At 43.2% G+C, this 25324-nt stretch overlaps 1 protein-coding gene across 1 annotated transcript in view; it reads right to left on the minus strand.

Moving 5' to 3' along the window:
• DPP6 (dipeptidyl peptidase like 6) overlaps nucleotides 1–22599 on the minus strand; it is a 563740-nt gene extending 541141 nt beyond the window's left edge. Inside the window, exon 1 of the mRNA XM_075746658.1 lies at nucleotides 22516–22599. Coding sequence (XP_075602773.1) covers nucleotides 22516–22575 — 60 coding nt within the window. The 5' untranslated portion in view covers nucleotides 22576–22599. The remainder of the gene's footprint in view (nucleotides 1–22515) is intronic.
• Nucleotides 22600–25324: the final 2725 nt, after the last annotated feature.

Below are 25324 nucleotides of genomic sequence, written 5' to 3' on the forward strand. Positions count from 1 at the left end.
GGCCGGTCCCCTGAAAGAAAAAAGGGAAAGGGCCACGTGTCTCTGTGCTAATAAACTAACAAGTGTCAAGGACCATTTGTGGGCACTAATACCAAGGTGTTTATAAAGTTAAATTAACACAGTCACGGTTTTGCCACCTAGTGCTCCCCCAAGCCACCACTGGGTGCAGTTTGGGACTTGACAGAGGTGCTGGCCCACTGCCAAAAGCAACTGTCACCCTTTTTGGGAGGCTCCAAGAGGTTAGCAATAGAGATGCAGGCAGTTCATGCCAGACGGCTTCAGTGTCTGAGACCTGTCCCTGGCACATTTAATCTACTGGAGTTCAGGCAGCTCGTGAGTCTAAGGGAACAGAAATGCGCCGGCTGTTCTGCACGGGGACATCACATCCCCTTCTCCTGCTGCCTCTCCATAAGGACCAGGCGTTACAGAAGAGACCACATAGGGAAGCAGCGGCAGAGAAGGGAGCGCTGTGCCTAGGGACACCAGGGACAATTAATTCAACCCCACTAACACTCAGTCCAAAAGCTGTTGCTGGCTGATTACAGGGTAGCAATCTGAAGAGTGCTCTAACACAAGGAGTGCAGCAGGGAAAGGAACAGGTCATACCGCAGCAGCACAGGAATTTCCAGCCTCCTGGCACCCAGGCTTCAGGCCACACCAGGTAATTCAGTCTTCTGTTGACAGATTACCAGTGGACTCGGTCCAGAAGAAATCAGAACTCATTTAAGGTGATGGTCATCATCTTGCCTAACTCAGTGGGGACTTGAAGCAGAGCCCTCTACCCTGTTGGTCCGTGCCAGAGCCCTGAGTTGCACCAGGGCCGAGAGCAGCACCCACGTTTCTCCAGAGCCCAGCTGAAATCTGTTCTGCACACTCAGGTGGACTTTTTTGCCCTGCAGTTCATGGTCAGCTGGAGACAGTCCCCTCCTAGCACAGAAAAACCTCCTACCACAATTAGCAGTCAGCCGTATAAGGCCTCCCCTAACAAGCTGTGTCAAGCTATTACGCCAAGGTACAAGGCACGTGCCCTGAAACAGAGACGGCTTGAACGCTCCAAGCTACATCTTCCTGCCGTTTCTGAGTGCAGCAGTGGCTAGAGGCACCCAGTTCATCTCTGCCATCCATCGGGAAGAGCTCTCAGGATCAAAAACACCCCAGGAAAGCCAGCTGGGGCTCTGACTGCCCCCGTCCAGGCAGCAGCTACTGAGAAGAACCAGTAATACCTAAACAGCGGGAACTGGGGATCTACAAGCCTCCCCTCAACTTCTGCCACTGACCGGCAATGAAATAGCGAGCAAAACGCTTTGCCTCTCTCATTCCATGCTTCTTACGTTATTTGCTGTTTATTTTGGGGGTGATGAACAGTAGGGACGTTCTCTTAGAGCAGTTTAAAAAGCAACTAGCACACATCTCTAATAAAAGGCTCACTGCAATTCAAATGCAAAATGATTCTGTGATAGACATCTTCTCAAAAGATATTTTGATTTTTAGCCCTTTCTCTCCCATGCCACTTTTTCCTTTGGTTCATCTCTAACTGTTCATTTGCCTTAACCACAGAGACCAGTAAGGCGAGCTTTGGGAAATGTGCCAGCATTATTTAAAGATTTATCCCTGCTGCAACAAAATCCTTTCATGCTTCTGATTGCTAATTACAAGCAAATACTTTGATAGGAGTGGAAATCGGTTAACTATCCTCCCACCTTTCAAGGCACTGCGTCAAACTTGTCACTACGTATGAATGCACGTCTTAATCCAGTTTGATCACAACCTGGAATGAATAAACTAAGAATAGGCTGATGCAACTGAGCACATGAAAGTTGAAAACATTCACTTACTATTTGGGACTCCATTTCTATTCGAATTAATGAGCATGGTGCTATAAATATCTAATTTCCATGAATTTCAAATAATGTGGGAAGCACATCTGGGATGTCAGTGTTGGGAAAGAAGCATCTTTGCTTCTTCACTGCAGCAAACCAGCGACATTTCCATTTTAACTCGAGGCCCCAGCCGAGACCCCGCAGGAACTTCTTCCTGCCAACACTTGACCCTCCCCAGAGGATTTTTAGCCGGTGACCACTAGTGTTGGGAGAAATGCAACAGAAGCTGGCAAAACCCCACAAACTCTAACCGGCTAAATTAACTGTGTTAGAAATACTATCCACATGAACAAGTAAAGAGAATAGACTTGAGCCAATGAGCCAAATTCAGCATTGCTGTTAGAAAATGCGTATATTCACTGTAAGAAAGCACACTTCCGTGATTTAATTCAGTGCATGCAATTGAAGGATATCTCTTAGGATGCTCATCTTTTACCTGGAATATATTATCTCTCTGAATGTTGCTATGAATGTGCTGCCTTCCTCAGTGTTTTTTGTTTATCTGACAGCACATTCAGTTCCCTGATAGGAGGCTTTGCATCTTGAGTTTGAATATGCCTCTGTCACACACCTACAGCTTTCCATCACAGGCAATAAATGTATTTATTTTATTTTTCTTGAATCTAGTTTTGCGTAATGCTTTCTTTGCTTCAGACAGATGTGCATGGCTACCTACATGCTAAAACTGTTTTCCCAGAAATGGAGATCAGTGCTTAGGAATTCTGCTCAGACCGAGAGCTGCAACTGGAGACAGATGGAGAGATGTTAAGTCCCAGAACAGCGGTTCCTCTTGTTGTTGTGGATGTTTTTTAGTTTGGGTTTTTTTTTTTAAATGCACAAGCAGACAACTGGCTCATTCACTCAGTCACAGCAGTTTTAGGATCCATATGTTCTTCAACAAGATCTGGCAGAAGATTTCCACTGGAACAGATTTCCACCGGAACAGATTTCCACCAGGAAAAGCCAGATTGAGAAAACCAGTTCTGTTTACGCAATCATACCAATTCTGACAAAATTTCAGAGGAAAGATAAATTCTGATTTTTAATCAGCTCCAGTCTCAGCAGTTGACTCATGCACACACAAAAAAAGTGCAGAATTGAAACCTCATCCTTTATAGATTTTTATGTTTTCTGGCTCCTTGTGTAAAAAACTTGAATAAGCAGAAAAAAGGTCTGGATCCAATTCCACCATTAATCACTTCTGCAGTCTCCTGGTATGAGACTTAAAGTGGGTCTCGATATTATGAAGGCAAAAAAAATTTCTCATTGTGACTACTGCTTTAGATGTACGTGCACGGCAGGGTCACGGGTTGCTTCCATGCATATTGGTGTGCTTAAAGCAAGAGCTGTGCTACAAGAAAAACTTCAGGACTGATCAACAGAGCTCTGCCTTCAAATATTTCAAGCAAAACTGTGCCAGCTTATTCAACGGTGAAACACAGACTAAAGCACTGCATTATTACTCAGAAATGCAGAGTCTCTGTTCTTCCATTAGCTGCATTAACGCACAGACAGCCTGTATTACGGGTTCAAATGCTACAATGCTTGACTGTTCTACAGCTTTCAAACAGGTACTGAAATTTTTCTATTATGAGTGACATCTACCTAGATCCTTGAATAAAACAGATACTAGAAACTAGAGAAGCTCCTACAAAAGGCGGCACTGAACCTGCAGCCTTTGGTTCCCAAAGCACAAACCCCATCTCTAGAAACAAAGCGGACTGGTTTGGTTAATAGAAGTAGCCCTTGAGATCACCACACCTGAACCTGTCAGCAATTCACATTTAATACAGAGCAGATTAAAAGTTAAGAGGGAGTTAAAAAAAAAAAAGAAAAAAGAAATTAAAAAAAGTTGAGACTCTACCGATGAAGCAACATCTCCAGGTCAACAACTCCTGAGCAAGTAACCCACATAATTAACCACCACAAATCTCCATGATTAACCTGCAAAACCATACTAATGAGGGAAGTGAGAAGAATTTAGAACATGAGATATTTATTTGCAAGAGAGGATATACACCAGGACAAATGACAGAGCAGCCCAAAACTTCTCTGAGGCAAGCTAAGGAGGACAGCATTCTCCGATTGCCCACCAGTACTTGAACCAGGCAGTGCTTGAACCCTGCCAGCTCCATGGATATCACTAGTCCCCAAAAAAGCATCCGACAGGAAAACTTAAGAATGCAAAGATGAATTTTACAGCCTGAGCTAATCCCTAATTGTTAACATACAGTAGCAGCCTGAAATACTTTCTGTATTACACAAAGGACACACATAAAAACTGCATTGATGGAAGAATGTAAATCACTTCTTGCTTTATAGCCCTGCTGGTCTGCAAGGTATGTCACAAATTTGCATGCCAATCCCAGGCTTTTGGGTTTACACTTGGGTTTCTGAGTCTGGAAAAAAAGATTTTAGAAAAATCACCTGTAGACAGAGACCTCCCAACTCCTGTCTGAGAAGGTATCTGTGAATTTTCCATCTTGGCTTTTCTAGCAATGTTTCATATGCATAAAATATGCCCCAGAAATGCAATGTTTCAGGATGAACCAGGGAAAATCTGTTGTGTAGAGCACAAATCTGGCTTCTACTGGACTGCTGCCCAGGTGCTCAAAGATGAGTTAGGCCCCTGAGTCACAGTGAAGTTGATCTGTATAGATTTGCTACTCCTGAAGTAGGACCATTTCCCAGTATTGTAATCTGCAGAGGCATTAGTAGCTGTTTTTCTCCATCTTACCACTTCATTTATTGGATGACTGGACTTTGGAGTAGATCCAACCAGTCCTCAACCCCCACAGATATTGTCCCTCTTGGTGCTGAGCAGTTGCAACTCTCAGCACACGCATGAGCCCTCTTTTGGGGTGTCTGACTGTTTACGACAAAGCTGTGCCAAAATTTCTGCTAGTGTGAACGAGCCCATTTCCACTGACCCAAGGAGCACCGACACAAGCAAAGAATTTGGGCATATGTGATTCCTGCACAAACAAATAAAGATGATCCAGATGGGTACCATTCTTTATGTTTGAGTTACCAGCCAGTGAGCTGAATTAAATCCTAAGCTCACGGTCAGCAGGAGTGTAGGGCTGATTCAGTAGCCATGCACCTGCGGGAAGTCACTCACCCCTCTCAAACAGGCTGCTCCCAGGCAGCGGAGGATTTCTGTTTGGCAGCATTTCTCATCAGCTTTGCACAGCTGTAATGAGTAAAAACAGTCAGGGACCTTCAATGTAGCTTAGAGAACTTGTTTCATTATGATGGGAAGCATTTGACAGTTTGACGGTTGGACTTGATGATCTTAGAGGTCTTAGAGGTCTTTTCCAAGATTAAAGATTCTATGATTCTATGATTTGTGTTCTTTTTTTGATAAATGCCCCAAAAATAATTCAGTAGGTACTAGTATGGAAAATAAATACATAAATAAAATCATAGTCTACCTTTATGTAAGAGACTTCTGGGCTGCTTCCATCCAGCATGGAGCAAAATAACCCCATACTTGTCGATCTGAGGATGAGGGAGAACCAAAGTTCTCGTCTCGGTTTGCAGTGAAGTGCACTGGACCCAGGATCAAGTCACGGTGCCCTCAGCCCAGTCTGCTGCGGCGGGAGTCTTTCAAGCTCTGCTTGTTAACCACATTTTCAAAGACCGATCTTCAGTTCACTTCTGATTTTCTTGTATGAGCTGTACAACGCAAGTTAATTGCCTCTGTCTGAAATAGCCTCTTTAGCATATAAAAATCTCTCCATGTCTTGTCTTTTTTTTTTTTTTCCTTCTGCAGTGCACCGTGAAAGGAACTTTAAAAGAGAATTAGAGAAGTAAGTGAAAACCAAACAGGTCACAACTTACTTATACCTTTTCAGATGGAAAGGGGCAGGATGAAATGGATGTCACAGTCAATGCTTTCCTCTTCTGAAAGGGAGCTATTTTTTTTTAAAGTATATCTAAATAGATTAATTCCACAGTGGAAAAAAAAAAAAGTGTATATATACTTTGGTTAGGATTTTTAAAAACTGATATGCAGCTACCTAACTTTGCTGAATAAATAACCTAATTCTTCTCCTGTGGGAGGCTAAAGCCTATCTGGAAACAGTCCCCTCACAGGGGGAATCTCAGGTTGGGAACCCAAATGCCTCAGATGCCAAGACAGTAGTCAACGGGTGCAAATATTGGCCATTCAACCTACCAAAGGGAGGCCAAGATCCAAGTTGAAAAGCTAAAGAGAATAAAAAAAGTATAGCTCGACACTGCTTCTCATTTTGAAAATATGCAAACCCATTACAAGTGCTAAACGTATCAGCACAAACTGAACTGAAACTACAGCACAGCCTACAAATCAAGGGACAGGCAAAAATGGAATAGTCAGGACCAACAACATTTATTATCCCTAGGGAAAAAAAAATCATGTAGCTTCTCCATAACAGAACGAAAATTAAAGAAGTTGAAGACAAGAAAGGCACAGAATTCAGTATGCAACTTACTATTTTATCTTCGTTTTAGTAGAAAAGAGTTAATGGCTGCTGCCAAAAGATAAAACCAAATTAGACAGAACAGCCCTGATTTTCAGCCAGTCTTGAGAATTTCTGCCTAGAGCAGGTGGAGAGAAGGAGCCTTAGAAGTAGCACAGGAGGTAGACAGAGTGCTAAATACTGCACATCATGCAATAGCCTCAGCTTGCCACTGGCACGTGAAAACTTCTTGACTTGACCCCCTGGAGATCAGGCTCTCCATCACTGGGGTGCTGTGAAGGGCAAAGAGCACAGGGAGCTTGCTAAGCTGGAAACGCGTGGCCATGCATTGCACGACACGCCGTGGCACGAGGGGGTTGCAATGTTTGACAGCCACCCAGAGAGTAAGAAGGGCCCTGATGAGAAAAGGCATATTGGCTGCCAAAATACAATGCTGCAACTCCTCTTTGGCCTCAAGGTTTCACACACAAAGGTCACCCCAGAGGAGGGGAGAAAGGGTGGCTTTGTGCTGAGAATGGCATGCCAGAGTTGGGTACCCCATGCCCCAACCCATCTCAAACATTTCAGTGTCATGACAGTGTTGAGACTCAACTGGTCCATTACTGCTGATCTCTGGCTGTTGCAGTAGTTTCTTGGGATGCTGGAAACTAATGCCTGCTCGAGCAGCCTTAGAGCCACCTCTGTTCTTTGTGCTTTCCTGATTTCCCTTGTGCTCTTTGGCTATACTCAATGATCAAGGTCAAAATATGCTGTAACTGCTCGTACAGCACTCACATTTTCTTCTGAAACTTTGTCCTCAAACACAGGGCACGGCTATGATCTTAAACTAGCAGCCAACCATTGCTGGCTATTAATCCATGAGTGCAACCAATGCACAAGTGAAGATGATGCACACCAATAGCACATCACTGTAGCCCACTTGTTCTGATTCAATAAAACATGCTATTCGTTCCTAAACAACACGGTTTTCTCAGTCTGCCAGCTTTCTGATCTTTATTTGAAGGAAGAGGCAGCTTTGCAGAAGGACTATGCCCGGTTAGACAGCAAGACTCTTTCATCGTGTATATCATTGCTCTAAAAAATCTAAAATTCATTTCAAGTCCCAGCAAGGCAGGAGAATACAAGTCAGCTTACAGAAAATTAAGTATGTATGTATTCAAGAAAAATTTGCTGCCCTTTTTCTGTCATATAATGAAGGAAATGGGAAAACAGGGATATTACAGAGAGATAAAAATGCCAAAATCTCATGATCAAAATATTTTAAGGAGCAGCAAAGCACTGTGGTCATTAGCACAGTGTGTATGAGTTCAAGTGAACAAAAACCTGGGCTTGAATGAGGAGACCTCAGAGCTTCACTCAAGCCAAGCATCTCTGCTTCCCCACTGATAAACAGTGCTGGGGAACAGAGGTCCTCTGTGAAAAGGTGCCAAGTACCATTCAGCAAAAAATCATCACTTAAAGCATTCAGGTCACTAGATAGTCCTCTGCTCCTGCTCTCTGCATGCAGCAAAAATGGAGAAAAAGCAAAGAAGGGAGGTTCTCCATGACTTTTATTGAGAACTTTGCAACCTGGACCTAATTAAACACCACAGAGGAGTTTTGCTCCGCAGAAGCCAAGCGAAGGACCCACGTCTGTTCACATATCAGGGGCATGGCATGCAGAAGGTCATCACACCTGCCCAGATGAAGTGGGAGATCCCAGAAAAGCCCCTTTGTAGGATGGTGACCTTACAAATAATAAACACTTAGTAGCATTCTGTATTCATCCCATAGGAGTTCTGGGCACCAGTATTCCTTACCTGTGTGATATATAAAATAGTTTACAATATGGAAAAGCACAGGAAGACTTTTCATAACTTTTAGTGTGAAGAGTCCACAGAAAACTTAGTAATGTAGCAAAACATTGGTAAAGTCCAAAACCCTGGCTTATATGCACTGCCTTGCAGAGAATTAAGCACCTCACAATAAGATCCTGTCATTTGACTGCAGAGGGACTTCCTGCAAAGTAGCCTGAAACCTTGTGAAACTGCTCAGCACCAGCCCACCAGGAAAAGAAAAAAAAAAAAAAAAAAAAAAAAGCTATCTTGCTTTCTGCACCCCCTTCTCTCCCTTGGCCAAAAGGAGACTCCCACTCACTCCAGATTCACACTGCTCAGTCTCCCCCCTGGACACATCAACATATTTTTTTCCCCTTGAGAGCTGGGGAAAGCTGATGGCTTTCTTTAAAAGCCTGGCTGGAAAGGTGGTAAGAGGAGAAACCAAATCTCATCTGTGGTTTAGGCATGCTTTTAAACTCCTCTCCAGCTGAATTCCTCTGATTTAGATGGACATTTAGGAAAATTCTTTTTCTAGATCCCCACTGCCCCTGGACACATAGGAGGCACTGAGTAAAATCAGTCCTATCAAAACTAGCACTTTTAAATCTCTGAGGACTATTGAAGTCATGCAACTCATTGGTCACGCACCTTAGTTATTTCCAGAGTTAGTGACAGAGAAGCTGATGGCACTTTTGGACATAACTTGTAAAATTTCACCTCAATACCACTATGGAGCATCCTCCTGTTACCACTTATGGTCCCCAACTCTGACTACACAAATATAATATTTACAAATACCATCCATTGATCTGAGTTAATTTAAAAATAATTCAAATACCATCCATTGATCTGAGTTCATTTAAAAATAATTCAAAGGCCAAATTTAAATTTACCTGAAACCATTGTCTAAGTGTTTCATTTGCACAAAATGGATTGTATTTTTGATAGAAGATAGAAGCGAGGGACCGCACATGTATTTCCTGATGGCAGTGGATACTCCTAAATCAAAATCACCCGGGAGCAGTTTTAAAGGGCTAGAGCATTTGAAGTGTTTAGAAGCACAAGCCTCCTGAAATCAATGCAAGATAGGAACCTACATTTCCAGGCATAAACAGGCCACCACCAATGGCCAGTGGTCTCCAGGGATGCCACTAGACCACCTCAGTGCAAACACCTTCCTTCTGCCAGACAGAAGAAAAATAATTGAGAGGTTGCTTTATCGATGGTGAAGGCTGGACCCCTTTCTTTTGCTCTTGCACAGACTGCCCAGAGGAACCCAGGAGAGTTAGGTGGGCTTCAAAATTACACGGCCTGAATTTCAGGAAAGCACCCCTGGGGTGTTCAAAAAAGAAAGAAACAAACAAAAAAACAAAAAAAGAAAAACTGCACAAAGAGCTCCCACCTCCCATGCAATGGCAGGCACTTGTGCAAAGACCACCAAATGTCATGTTTTAATACATAAGTGACTAAATATCTTTAAAAAAATGGTCCCTGCTGTCCTTGTTTCTCAGTTCCACTGTCTATAAAACTGGAGTAACACTAATCTAATATAATCCAATCCAATCTAACAGCAATCAGGAGTTATCTGAAGAAAATCTCATTAGTGGTTTTGAGGAGCTGAAACACTACAGCAATGGAGTCCACAGAAATATCCTACCTGATGACTGACCCTTCCTTCACTCCTAATCTCCCCCTTCTACAGATAATGTCTCTAAAACATGGCTTACTAAATTCTGGCAGAGTTTTGAAAATAACTTTCTTATGTGTCCATATTTTCCCTTAGGAGCTGATGTTTTCCCCACTGATTTTTAGAAATTGTAATGTCACTTAGCTGAAGAGTTATTTCTAAATGGAAAAATATATCTTCTTTAAAAGCACAACTAAATAAATATTAAAAAAACCACCTCTAAATGTAACAAGCCAAAGCTACCTACCAGAAAAACAGACTAAAATCAGCTATATTTCCCAAAAAAATAACCTTCCAAACATTTGCTCATCTCAAAGGTCTAAATAATTTAGATTTGATTTCCTAAATATCAAAGAACCAGGGCAGGATGCTAAGACTGTTAATATAACAAGACCTGTTAGAAATACCGACGCAGCCTGATTTTTCTTTACTGTCAGCCATGTGCTGGATTAAGTCCACTGAGGCTATGGCAAGACAACTGTGGGAAATGTCACCATGTTGGCATCAAACCCATGGTAAGCGAGCAGAAAATGAGCCTTGGCCCTTATTTTAAACACTGAAGTAAATACCCCATCTTTAGTTCTTAAAGCAGTAAGGGGAGGGGAATTTGCTGTGCCAAAAAATATATGGTATCAACAGAAAGCAGTGTATTCTTCAATACAAGTTCGCATTATTGATTAAATTTATTTAGAGCAACATTTATGAAGTAAGGCACGGCCTGAGTAGTAGCTGACCAGCTAATGTTTGTTCTGTGCCCTACAGGGCTCCCAAAGGACCTTGCAGTCAAAGACACCGACATTGATATCACGCTCACAATTACAGGCAAAGCATGATTTAACCTTGCCTGCTTTATCTACATCTGCCTTCCAGTCTGCACAGAGATTCATAAATCTTCTATGCACCGATATCAGCATTTTTGCAATCCTTATTCATCTGTTTCAAAAGGATTGGCTTGGCTGGACTAACCGTAAAAAAAAAAAAAAAGAAAAAAGGTATCTCCCAATTCATGTAAGCATTCTTTTTCTCTTAGTCCAGACAACAGGGTGCCTCTCCAAGGATTCATCAAGACTGAAATGCAGACATCAACCTAAGTCTGTTGCCACAATTACCCTGATGAGAATAACCCAAGCTTTTCTGAAACCTGAATTTTAGGAAAATAAACCCGGTCATTTTTCCCCAAGCTCTGACTGCTGTGCCTTGTATTACTATAGATAAATCAATCTCAGGTATGATTGCACTCAAGTATTCAGCTATCTGTCCTGACCCACAAGAAATGTCCTGGCTTTTGGGAAATGGCAGGCAAGAATTTAATACCATAATTCTTCCCAGCTTTTCTTACCCACACTGACAACTAGCAACACGGTAGACAAGGCTGATGCTACAAGAGGGATGCAGTATGAGATTAGGATGCCTACATTTAGGGGCTTATATGAGTGCCAGGTGTCTAAATTCCTATTATACTCAACAGGGATCTAGTCAAAAAAAGTCAATGGAATACAAGAAGCAAGTCAGGGAGCAGCCAGCCCACAGCGGCCTTACAGTGAGCTTCATCGCTCTCTAGACTCTACTGACTGTGTCCCATTGACTATACTGGGAGCTTAGGTATTGCCTGTCCAATTCCACTGCCTACATGGAGATACCTCAAATTATTAGAGATGTCTCGGCATCTTCAAAACATACTGCTGGTGCTGGCAGACACCACACAAGACCTGTGGGAAATTCATATCTCCATGGTACAGCAACTGAAGGGATACCTGGCACATCTCACATAGCACTAGTGAAGAAAAATCCTGCCCCCGGGTTACATGTGAACAGCAATTAGATGCCTAAATATTGGTGCTGTAATCCTTAAACTGAATCCTATCCTTCAAGGATCACCTTACACTAATTACCCACTTAGTGCAGACGGAGAGTTTCAGTTTTTCTGAGGACTCAGGTCAACACCTCAGCATCATTTTGATGGTATTTTTTCACCTTTTAACAAAACACCACTGCAGCAATATTGGCTATAAACTTGAGCTTTTCTTGCTTTTCTTTTTTGCTTTATTAAACGAAATTGGAAACCGTGGAAAATACGAGTGCTGTTACAGCACACACAAACACGTAGCCAAAATGTGAAGACTTGTTCACATTTACACATCAGAAAGTTGCCTTTTCAGTGATGCTCCAGTACAGCCTTTCCATTCATCAAAACAATCTCTTTTTTGGCAAATACTATCACTTGGACTCTGTGATACTGCTGATGAGATCACACATACTGGATTTCAAACAACTCACAGGACAATAGATACCTTTTCTACAACACAATGTAAATATACACCTTTGCTTTGATAACACATACATTTTATCATCTTATTTTAGTATTTGGGTGCATCTGTGTGCTTCAGCCTCTGCAAAGAACAGCTGTTTCTCAGCTGGATGTAGTCATCCTTCATATGAACAACATTACAGTCTTAGTTGACTTGCTAAGACTGGGAACAATGGTGGTAGGACCACGTTGTAATTTGCTAGCTTTCTCCTAACTCTTCTCAAATTCTATTTCCAAAGCATGAGAGTATATAAGTGACAGCTTCGATGATTGAATAAAATATTGATTTTTTTTTTTTCTTCTGGATGATCTCCATATCAAAATCCAAATCTAAGTAATGCTTACAAGGAAGTAAGAGATGAACTTTCAACAAAGAATAAGTCATTTGTTGTAATGCCTCTACAAACTATAATTTAAAGTGCTGGAGGCCTCATTTTTGTACAATCACTAAAATTTTAAGCACCAGAAACCATAGGTCTTCATTACAGGGTTCCTCAATAAACTTTATGCTTTACACTGAAAAAGCTTGAGTCAATTCTTCCATCAGCACACAAAAGATTTAGGTATGTTGCTTCTGCTGACATTACTGGAAGTTAGACATGGACATTCCTATTGTGCTTAAAATAAAACCAGAATAATCTTCTTCTCTTTCCACTAGTTCGTATCAGCTGCCAATCAGAATTTCTCTGGTGCCAAATATATACTGTAAAATATAATGAAGCTACAGCAGGAAAGTACCTGAGGAAGGCCAACCATTGGAGGTCACTTACAATATTTTGCTGTCAAAGATAGTTTTAACTGGGGTATTTTTATCATAATATTGTGATGGTGCACAGCATTGATTACTTTCCATTAAAGTCATAAAAAAGCACTGAAGTTTTCTACTGTTCTAGAACAAAAAGAGGACGAAAGAGAAAAAATTTCCAAACACTTGAATTACTGCCGTAAATAAAGAGTTTGAGGGTCCGTAAACAATTTCTTTCCTCCCTCCATCCTTGGCCAATACCTTCTTCACCTCCATTATGATCATACATGGCTAGAAATTCTTGGTGCAGTTTGAGTGGCAGCTTGAAATACCTTTGTAAAAGCATAAGCTGCAGCGACCAAGAGCCATCGCAACCTTTTCCGTGGCCCATGTGAAGATACCTGTGTTTCAATCTGAATCGGTCATTCAGTGTCCCTGAGTTGGATAAACCAGCAAGGCGGTATATTTTTATGCTATAAAAATATATTCACACAGATTAACAAAAAGCACAAGCAAATTTCCCTTACTAATTAAAGTAAGGGAAAAATCAGCTAGTTTTATTCACCAGAAGTAAATTAACATCTTTGCAAAGTGGAATATTTGGTGACCTCCCCTGCCATACAAAAAAGAGTAGAACAAAAGCAGAGCAGGTATAGGAAGGCAGCAAGAATGAACCCTAAATGAAGGCGTGAAAGACGTGGGCAAGGTGCAGATATGCTCCGTAATACAGCTGCAGCCTTAGGGAATTTTAGCAATATCAAGATAACTCAAGTGACTAAAGTTGGAACAAATCAAAAAATATGGAGGTACAGAGCGTGCAGAGAGGAGGACTTGGGAAATTCAAGGGTAGTCCTGACCTGCTGGAGAAGAGATCTGTAACAATAACACGCGGCTAAACTTGGAGTAAGTGACTGAAAAACTTCGGTGGCCTCTCTGCTGGCAGATTAATTGTGCAACGGGTGGTCAGACAAGAGGACTGGCGATGCAGCACGTCAAGGAAAATGTATCATACCGCGTGCTTTCATCGGGCCCCAGACGCAACACTGATTCACCGTGAGCAGCGTAAGAGAAGCCCCATGACAATCAACGGGATCGCACACAGCAATCAATGCTAAGCAGCGAGAATATAAAGTGAAGAATAAAATCCTTAGTTTGAGGGATGACTGTAAACCAATGAACAAATTTTTAATATAAGTTTTTTGATGTAGGAAGTAGTATTATGCTCTCTGGCTGGAGAGCCTCTTGTTCAATTGAATCCCAGTATGTAACTAGCATTCCTACAGAGTGCAGCAATAGAAATAACACTGCTGCGAGTCCCTGCTGCTGGACCTTTCCTGGACTTGTTACTTTTGAAAAACTATGTGATCCTCCACTTAGGAGAACAGAGTTAAAGCAGTGGCAAAGGCTCTGTGTGAGGTCATTATCCAGCAAAATCTGACTTGAATAAAAAAGCACACTAAAAATCTAGGATGTTGTGATGCTAATGGGAAGTCCATGGAAAGTCAAAAGCCTAGAAGCATAACCTAATGTATCAAAAAAAAAAAAAAAGAAAAAAAGAGCGTATGGTGTATTTGCTGCCCTGAGCAGCAGTAAATTACCAGCAGCACACTTCTGTCTGCCTGCCACAATTTCAGCCTCTTCCTAGCATTCCAATTTTAGATGCCATCTTCAAATAAGCAAGTAAGCTGACCTCAAAACATTGATGTCCTGCCCCTTTTCAACTTGCTGGAAGAGCTGAGAGGAGTCCAGCACCCACCACCTTTCTCAGCCCCCACCCCTCTCCCTGGGGCTCTCACTGAGGACAAGCCTTGGCTTTGCTGCAGCAGATTTCAATCGGCCTACTCAAATATGTGGTCAGTGCTAAATGATAATCAAACTATTTCACTCACCAAAAAAAAACCAAAAAAAAAATAAATCCCAGCATGTCAATCTGGTTATTTTGTTTCAGAACCAGCATAAAAATCCCCAGCATAATGTAAATATAAACTCAAAATAAAATCAAACTTTATCCAGACTAGGCATGGGAAAACAGCAGGAAAATAAATAAAAGTGCTAAATAAATAAATGAATGAATGAAAGCAAATTACTTTCTGATCTTTATTTAACAGCACTAGTATAGAAATAAGCCAAATGTGTTCTAATGAACAAGAAATTGAGTCTGAAGTTCATCCCTTCTTTTTCTTTTTTTCTATAGCCTAGAGGTCCTTTGTACTCTCACTGAAGTCATGGCCTGAAGTGATCCATACAGCATTCACAGCATGATATTATATCTATTTTATCGGGAAACACAATAATCAGAATGCTAAAATAAATCTTCTTCTTATTTGACTTAAGCATTGAAGTATTGAAACGGCTAAGCTAATTTATTTTGATTATCAGCCCATTGGTCTTATAAATTAACCCCACAACTTTGACAGAGCTTTTAGTTATCGAATGCCTGAAAACATGAGTTTGTTTAAGCAACCTATCATGCTAAGATTTTTTTTTTCTTTTTTTATTTCAATGAACCAGTTCCGGTCAATAAAAAGTTAATATAAAATGGTTTACTGTTAAATGACATTGGCGCTCACACATTTGCTCTGTCCTACACCAGTTAAAAAGCCATTGCAGATTCCAGTTATAGTGCTCAGAGCTCCGGCTGCATTTTTAAAGCACCAACTGTTAGTTAATTTTGTTAGCATAAACACCCAATAAAATTTTATGGTGTGCTCAGCTCTCATTAAAGATGAAAAACAGCAGCGGAGAGCAGCACCCACAAATAAACCAGGGGCAGGACAGCTCTGGTGTCGCCCATCCCCAGAGCTCCTTCGGATTCAGGGCTGGGGGCTCCCCGCGCCGGAGGGCACTGCAGCGATACGGAGAACGAAATCCCACGCACCGCTGGAAACCCCTCGAGCTCTGCACAGCCCTGCCGTAACGCTCCGAGCAAACATTTACTGTGGGGAGAAGGGTCCTTCTCCAGCCTCTCTCATACACCCCCTAAAACCTTAAAATAACAGCTGTTCTAGGCAAAGTGCACCCTTCTGGTGCTTACCTATGCAACAGTAAAAAAAAAAAATCACTGCTCCTTTTGCTCCCCAAAATAGCCTAGGCAAGGTGCTCCATCCACACCAGGACTAGAGGAGCCTGCTCTTCCCCAGCTTGTGTCTGACAGTCGCGTTCCCTCCAGTCGGGGAAAGCACGACTCCTGCCAGGAGGTTTTTGATCAGTCAGGGCATTTATAAAGTCAGCCTGGCCATCTCCCGTTGCAGTTTCCCCTTCCCATCCTTCAAAGGGGTGTTTGAGCCTTCCACCTTCCATTTCTAGTCTTCAATCTGCCATCATCCTCCTTGGAAAATTTCCTGTTAATGGGAACTGTACTGCCAGCTGACGGACAGTCCCAGGAAGCAGGCAAGGGAATACGTCTGGAATGAACTGACAAAAACCATCAGGTTTGCAGGAAGAATTATAGAGAAAGCAGATTTCCCTGTCTGAAATAATACAAGATCTGGTCAAGAACTTCCCACAGTTATTAGTCCTAAAATCCTTGAGGCAGGGCTGCTTAAGGTCTTAGAAATTCTAAAAATCTTTCCATTTACATCAACAGAAGCAAAACTTCTCTCACTAATTCAGCACTTCCACCGGATAATGTCAACTGAAAATGTACAGTTTACAGGAAAGAGGGAGTGTGTGATAAAAATTCACTTCAAACAGCTCCCCTGAAGTTCCCTGGCATTTTTTCTTGATTTAGAGTTCACCATTCCTAGTTTTGACAAGTTTCGTCTTCCTCTCCTGCTTTGTGAAAGATCCCCCACAAAGCGTAAAGACGACAGAGGATCTGTAAAAACTGCTAGAGGGGAAAGAGTTAAATCAACACTACACAGTCCCACCCCAAAACAAAACCTTGCTCCACAAGGAGCCAGACTAACACCTGGTTTCCTAATGGACAGAGGACCCAAGTCTACAGTTTTCTCCCACCTCTTTGCCCACAGCTTCTTCCTGCTGACACCTACTCTGGGCAAGGGATAACATGCTTCATAGAGAGGGATATGCTGGTGAGATGTCAGGAGCACACGCTGATGAGCCAGCTGGCTTTGAAATGGCCAATGCCTAGTATCGCCTTCATTTTCCATGGCAGAGAAGCTATGAACTTCAGTCTATCCTCTCTACCTAGCCTGAAGTTTTCACAGAATTGGAGATCATTATTATTCTGTTAAGCTTGGTAGGTTTGGTGGTTTACGCTCAGCACCTTACTTCACTGCCTGTAAAACTAGAGTAATTCTCCCCTTCTCCCAGCTTTTTGCCTCTTATTGACACCTTAAACCATAAACACTCTGAAGGCAAAGCCATTTCTGTCTCTATGGCGTCACAACATCCAGCAGGACTGGGTCTTGATCTTGGCTGGGCTTCTGATGCAATGCTGTATTAGACCACTCTGAAAGGTTAATGTTTTGATATGCAAGTGTAATTTCTAAGGGGCTGCCCTCTGAGCTAGGCTGGATTTTGAAGATAGCTGGCTGATCTTGTTTTAAAGTCCTGGCAGCTACATCAAGTCCTACTTTAATACTTATTAGGTGTGGAAGTCAACCTTGCATTCCCACTAGAGTATTAAAATTGGACTACTCGAAAATATACTGCTTAGCTGTGCCCATACATGGTAACTTACCACACACAGTAAAATGCAATGTGCAAGTAAAAGTCAACTCGTTTCTGCTTCAGCAATAATACAGAGGAGCTGCCATAGCCTCCTTATCTTCATTTTCTGCATCCAAGAGTGCTAGAAATGCTGTGGTTCTATTGCTTCTGTAACTTTAGAGGTATTGAATCTCTCTGCAATTAATCCAACATAAGTAAGTAGTATTTCAACTGAAATCAGTGAAATTCACAGGAGGGGAATAGTTCGTGTAAAAGAGAGGAAAATTAGATTCACTCGGTGTAAATGCAATAAACAAATATAAACCCCAAACTCTCTCATATCCTGTTAAAAAGACATTATTGACCTGCTGACCATGGCTGTACAAACACTGCACTGCCCCTTTAGACCAGGGCAACTCCCGGCAAAGATTCAGTTCTGTAGGAACACCCCACATCAGCAATTTGCTTTTCTTATAGGTTAATTTTGTTCTTTTCAAAACAATCGGAGCAACCAAGGGTACAATCAAAACTGTATTTCCAGCTCAGCTTAATTGAGTGTACTTTATTTTAACAAAGGCTTTAAATTTCCTCACCGAGTTGTTTTTACACCCACTTTCTTACATACTAATATTGTTAATTAGTACAATTGTCTCTCCTTTAAAACAAACAAACAAAAAAAATCTGTCCAAATGATTTGCTGTTGTCCTCAAGCATTCACTACTGCTGATTAAAAATCAGGTTACAGCTATTCAGGCAGATGTCCCAACCTCAAGACTTTGATTCAACAAGCTTTTCGTAACGCTTACATACTTACAGCCAAGAGAGGAAGGGTGGTTGCTTAGCGGCCCACAGTGTGTCCTGTAAGCCACATCTGGGAGACACATGATGGAAACACACAGCATTTGCTCAGTTTTAACTCAGTGTTATTTCGTTTTGCCATACAGCCTGAGTGACTCTCATCACTCCTGTTGGGAGAGGAAAGCACTTATCTTCTACCCACACATCAGGACCCGAATGTACGCCAAAGGAGCTGTACCTACATCCCACAGGACAACAGGTCTCAGGGTTAGGACACCTGACCCAGAAGATATACACTGACCATGTCCAAGACTGAGCTCCACACAAAACAAACAGCTACAACATCTGAAGTCATTTAAAAATATGGTCAGAGAGAACTCAAAAGAAACTGAATCGGCAGCAGCGTTGTGCCAACCAGTATGCACTAACGTACAGCTGAGGCTGCTGTACAAAGCTGGGGGCTTAAACCTTACCCTCCAGATTGTACACCTCAGCCAATGGTTTGGCTAAATGTGTTTTCATATAAAATAAAGAGATGGTGCGTCCCCCTCCCCCCCAGGAGACACTGTGGCTTTCCATCTTCCCCACTCTGAGAACATCCCTGTGCTCTGCCCTGGCCCCTCTCCAACAGGGAGACAGGACCACTCTTGCTGGTTACATCAGTCTCCTGAAGGATGGGAGCTGGTGGGTCTCTGAATCCTCATCAATGCTTAGAAGGACACCAGATCCACAAATTCTGCTCCACAGGATACCTCCCTGCTCACCGTACCCAGATGGAGGACCCCAAATAGAATTGTTTCGAAATGAAGAAATGACTCCCAATGTTTTCTGTAGATTTTCCTCCCTCAAGATAGATGAAATTGGAAATCCCAACGTGAAGCAAAGTGCCTTCTCACAGCGTCTTCCTCGGTACTAATCTAAGAAAAGAAGTGAAATTTAAGACACAATTTCTGTGCCTTGCATTGGCTGGCACGGGGCTCTGGACTGCTGAATAAAAGCCAAAAGCCAGGAGCTGCAACATGCAGCGTTGAAAAGCCTGAGTCCCCATATGGAGTTAGCCCTCATTAATTCCTTCAAGAAATCTGTCGAAATGTGACAGCTCGGAACTGAACTCCAAATTCTTATGCCAGGATCTGCATAACTTTCCAATGATGTGCACTTTCTTAATCGGAGTGGAAGCCTGCTCCCAGCCCCCACGTGAGAGGTGGTTGGTTTTGTACAGACCCTCAGCGGCTGTAGGGCTCACTACCTCAACCACCCAAACACATCCGAAGTGTTCCTATGATGAAGCTTTTCATGACAGCACTGGGGTGAATCCTCTCGCCTTCCTCCCACAAATTGTCTTAGGAAAGGCAATGGGATTAGTCACAGGCAGGAAAAAAGAGCATTAGAAGCTGTATGAACACAAACTATTTCTCAAAAATAGTTCTCTCTAGCCAATAAATCACTATCTTCCAATAGCACTCACAAGTGGCTTAGAGCTAGAGCTTGGTTAAAAACAGCTAAAAAGTGTTACATAGAAATGTCAAAAACCACACGGTTTAGTGGGCATGCGTTACTACAGTTTGGAATTGCAATCAAGCTATCTACTTAAGGGCTTTAATTGTATCCCTCCTGTAAAGCGTTACCTCCCCTGCTCATCACAACTGTGCAAAGCTGTAAATCTTGCAAAGGAAATTTGAAGTCTAAATGTTCATTGCCTAGCGAGAGGAAAACTCAGAGCGAAGCCAGGAAGAAGAGTGACCTTGCCCCGGTGAGTTGGCAATTGCAGCTCTTTGAGGCGACACAACATGACGACTAATTTTCTGGGGAGGAGAAAAAAGACAACTTGTTTCATGAGCAGTGGAAACAGTGTTCGATTTACAATGGATTTTGGCCATGCATTATTTGCTCAACCCACTCCCTCTTGCAAATACCCCAGCCCTCACCCAGGGCCACCTCTTCCACCACTCCTTCCTTTCTCTCATTCCCTCCCAATCTTTACGCAGCCTGTGATGGGCAAAGGACAGTCCATGATGTAGCTACAGCCATGTGCTGACGGGGTTGCTGGGATGGAAGGTATGAAAGTATGGACAGATTTCTCCCTGCTTCTTCCTCTGCTCAGGTATTAAATAGTTCTTCTCTGTTAAGCAATAGATTTCCATTACACTTGTAGAAAGTCGACATTTGCAACACTTCTCCTGTTCTGTCAATTTTGGTTAAAATTGGCCAGTGAGTTCAAAAGTTAGGAGATTAGGAAAGTCAGACGAGTCCTGTTTGTGGTTTTGTTGTTTTGGTTTTGGTTGGGGTTTTGTTTGTTTTTTGGGAAAAAAAATAATATTAATAATCTCACAAGCATTTCTGTGCTTTAGAAGTCAGTGTCACAAAAAAACTTGGCTATTCTGCCTCTTGTCGACTCCATCACAGACCTCTTACAGATCAGTTATTTGGTTTTTTCAGCCCTGCTTGATACAGTCTCATTTCTGAACTCTGCAAGGTTTCCTTGCAACCGAATCAGTCATGCATGGAGCTTTCTGTGTTTTAATTAAAAACCTGAAACCATCAATCATGTCAATCTTCTGACTTAAAAAAATATATTTATTTCCAATGGAAAAAATATCCACATCCTACAGCACTTGACAATAAGATGAAGGTGCCTTCAAGACAAATACAAATGTATCAATTATCATGTGCTAAGAATATACACATTTGAGCCTCATCTCTTCCTTCTGCATTAAAGTGTTAGGTCAGCAGCTTGACACAATAAATTATTACTGATATGCCATAACCTTAGCTGTTCAACCCAAAACTCAAAGAAAACCAGAAAGTGCAAAGAAAGGAGGCCCAAACATTGAAATCACAGGCAAGATCCATGGAGGACCTTCAATTTAAGGACCTCGACTTATGCAAAGAGCTTATGCATGGGTTTAACTTCAAATATATGATTAGTCATGGGCTAAGTAAATAATTTCAGCACACTCATCTAATCTGTTTGTGTACTTCCACAGCCCTCATCATGTCGCATCTTTTAATACTTGCATAGCCTCGTGATTACTGGGTTTAATCCTAAAAAGATCATATGAAAAAAGGAGGAATAACTGTATTCACTTTACAGAAGGAGAGGTTTGAGGTAATTTTATGTGCCTAAGAGTTTGTAGAATCAGGTCTGCGCTGACTAGACATGAAGTACCCGAGCAGGTGAGCAGCAGCACTAGCATTTCAAACAACAACACAACATCAAGTCTAGAAGATGGAACGTGATGCCAGTATTAAGAGGTAAAATAAAAAAGAAGTTAACACTAACATTTCTGGTGAAAGGTAAATTTGCATTTCTTTAAGGTGCATCCCATTAGGTAATATGGAATCATGTCTCTTTACAAAATGCTAGGCTCAAAAAGGCATTTGAAATCTTTGGGCGGGGGGGTCCCCCATAGAACAGAAATAAAAACACTGAGAAACACTTCAGAGAGTTGCAGAAGGAGCATCAACAGAATTGTCTACAAGAGGGCACATACATCCAACCAATAGTAGTTTATATTGCAGTGTATCGGTGTTGTAAAGGCAAATGTAAGGGCCATGTTCATTACTATCAAAAAAAGGTTAACGCAAATTTCATCTGGATCAGGTGCGAGCACCCAATTACATTTCTGTTGAATTCAGCCGAGTACACAAGAAGGTGTTTTATCCCAGTTATTTTGTTTAATGCTGGCTATGCAAACACACGGTGGCAAGAAGCAAAAGCAGCAGATAAAGATATACCTGACCCCACGTTACACACCAAGCACAAATCTTTACCTTCAAGTCGTTTGAACCCGTCTGAAGCAGGAGCGCGAGTTCGGACCGTTCCAGCACTTGAGGCTGGGAGGCCGCAGCATCCTCGGTCCCTGAGGACCCGGTTCCACACCTCGCCGAGGCGCAGCCCCGGCACGGCACCCGCCGACCCCTGCGCGGGGAGCGGTACCTGCCTGCCCCGAGCACCGCTGCAAGGAGGAGGCTCCGAAACCGGCCGGTCGGCGGGGAGCCGCGGGATGCTGAACTTGGCGAAGTGATGGGGGAGCGGGGAGCGCAGGGGGTTAACTGCCCAGGGCGGGAGGGACGCTCTCAGCTACAGGTTTAGGGACCAGGGACAGCAGAAGGGGGGTGGGGGGAGCCGGGCAGCCCCGCCGCTACGCACCCCACCGAGCCCCGTTTCCAGCGGGCTGCGCACCCCGCGGCCGGTCTTACCTTGGGCCCCTTGCCGCTGGAGCAGCGGACATTGTTGGTCACCCCGGCCGTCTGGTTCATGCTGCGGCCGGCGGGCGGGCAGGAAAGTTGGGCTCCGGGCGCGGCACCCCGCGGAACGGGGGGAAGGAAAGAAGGAAGGAGGGAGAGGCCGGGCTGCCCCCGCACCGGGACTTTGCCCCCGTCCGCCGGGGTCTGGGCACTGGCGGCGCTCCCGGTTTCCCGGCTCCAAAACAAAACCCGAAACACACACACACACACACCCCCCTCCCAGTCCCCGCTTTCCTCCCCCGCCCTCCAAAGCAGAGGCGAGGCGAGCCCGGTTCTGCCCGCCCCCCGCCCTCCGGGGCCGCCGCGGCAGCGGGGAGGGCTGGCACGGCACGGCTCGGCTCGGCCCGGCCCGGGCGCACGGTGGGCGCCGCTCCGGGGGACGCGTTGTCCCGGAGCCCGGCCTCGCCCCCAACTCCCCCCCGCAGCGAGGCCGGATCTCCCCGGAGATCCCTCACTTCTTCGGCCGAATTTTGTTTTAATCTCCCCCCCGCCCCGTGGGAAATCACGTTAAAAACCGTCAGGGTTTCCACCAGGGTCGGGGTTTGAGCCGCTGGTGCTTGGGTCAGTTAGTCCAGCTGATTGGAGTGAAAGAAATGCTGGGTTGTGTTTTGATTGACAGATGTTTACTTGCTCCCAAGCCGCAGGATTCGGGTCTTACTTTTTTGCATAATCCCTCTTTCAGGTGTGCTGGAATTCAGGGCTTTTGTTTGTTTGTTTGTTTTGTGAAATAAGGGCTACACAAATGACTCTGCTGGTAAAAAAAAATTGGTGTTTAAACAAACAAACAAAAATCCATGTAATGAGTCATTATCCAGATATTTTCTCCTGTGCCTGTTCCACCCCTCCACTTCAGCCCATGAGGCCAGATGCTGCCTCCTCTGTTATTGCAACAAAAACTTTGTGAAATTTGGTTCTCAGAGTAGGAAAAAAAACAAACGAACAAACCAACCCACCTTATGTCTGAGTAAGAAGATCTGGATAACCAGGGCTAAAAGCATCCACATTTCATTTTATGAAATTGTTTCTTTTCATAGCAGTTAATCTAGCAGAATAACTTATTTCAGGTATTTTTGTTATGTTTCTACAGCATACTTTAAAATCTTTAAATAAAATCCTTTCTCGATGTTGCTCCTTTTTCAGGTCAATGAGGCCATACAGCACTGCCTCTAGAAGGACAAAAATACTCTGGTTTCTACCAGTGCTGCTTTGGAGAATCCCAGCTCCATTTCTGAAGGGTGCATATCCCATCACACGCTTAACTGGCTCTATCTTCCAGCCCTGCGGCTAAAATGGATTTAGAGAGACCACCATGGAGGCAGAGAGCAGAAGAAAGCATAGTTAAAAGGTAAACTCGGTTAGAGCCACTGGCCTTTCAGCTCTGAGGCAGGAGAGAGGTCCCAAACTTCCCTCCCTGTCAGCAGGGCATGCTGATGTTGAGAGAAGAGCAGACGTCTAATGACTGGTTTGATAAGAGAAACAGGTTTCTCCAGGAAGAAACCATCTTTTCAGGGTCAGTCCTTCCTCTCCAAGGAGCTCTCATATTGTAATGACCACACTCTGCTCCTTAATCTTGCAGCGTGTGCTCCCCTTGCTTTGCCGAAACAAGGTGTTCAGCCCAGAAGTGCTGACAGCAGGTGCCCCTCAGGGACGAGTGTCCCACCAACCCCTGTGAGCACTGGGTGCTGGCACCCTGGCTGAGCTATCAGTTACGCTGAGCCTCAAATACCACATTATTACTATTCCCCGTTACACCCCTCTGATGACTTTTACTTTTTTGTACTGATTAAGATTTGAAATTTACTGCTCTGACTGCTCCATTCAATGGCTTGGTTTTCATATCTTCCCAAGGAAAATGTCTGCTAATATATCCAATTATAGACTTTGAGTTGCATATCTGATGGGCCCTGGCTACATTATATTCTCTCAATATGGTTTGTTGCACTGAGACATGCAGAAGTCCCTGGAATTATTTGCAGTTGTACAAAGGCAGAGAACAATTTTGGGGGAAAAAAAAAAAAAAAAGATAGGCAAGCAAAACTCCTCAAAGATATTTTAAATCCACGGCAAACCCTTCCGGCCACTACATGGAGCAGGTGAAAAATCTGTACTCTTGTCCCATCTCTAAAGGCAAATTCTTCAGAAAAAATAAAATAAATATATACATTCCTGCCTACACATTCGTTCTTGCACAAGAATCTCTTCGCATTGTACAGTCTGATCATGTGAGTGTTGCCCCATGCTGGTTTATCACAATTTTGTCCTGAAGCAAAGCAGGAAACGAAAGATGCTACCATTTCCAAGGAGCAACCTTCTCGTCAATCTGCAGCCAGTCTGTTAGAGCAGGCAGGGTGTCTGTTTCCACCAAAGGGCACATTTTGTCTTTTGCCTTGGCAAGAAAAAGCAAGGGAAAGTCTCCTCCTTACTCTCATTTTTCCATTTAATGCCTGCCCTACTCATGGGAATCTCCATTCTCACCTAAAATCAAGACAAACCTCCTTTCTATATAGGAAAAGGCAGGTTCCAACTGGGATAGTGGGGAGAATTCACAGGAGAAGGCATTTGCCTTCAAAAATATGCGTAAGCATGTTGATGTTCATTAACATCATTTAGTAGGCATGGTGGTGTTGGGTTGACGGTTGGACTTGATGATCTTAGAGGTCTTTTCCAACCTTAATGCTTCTGTGATTCTATGAACCCTTGGAAGGAGACTGCTTAATGCATAGTAGAAGTGCAGCCTTTGAAATGTGGGAGGAATTGATTC

The sequence above is a fragment of the Balearica regulorum genome, chromosome 2 (assembly GCF_011004875.1).
Source record: "Balearica regulorum gibbericeps isolate bBalReg1 chromosome 2, bBalReg1.pri, whole genome shotgun sequence".
In the NCBI taxonomy this organism is placed as follows: domain Eukaryota; kingdom Metazoa; phylum Chordata; class Aves; order Gruiformes; family Gruidae; genus Balearica; species Balearica regulorum.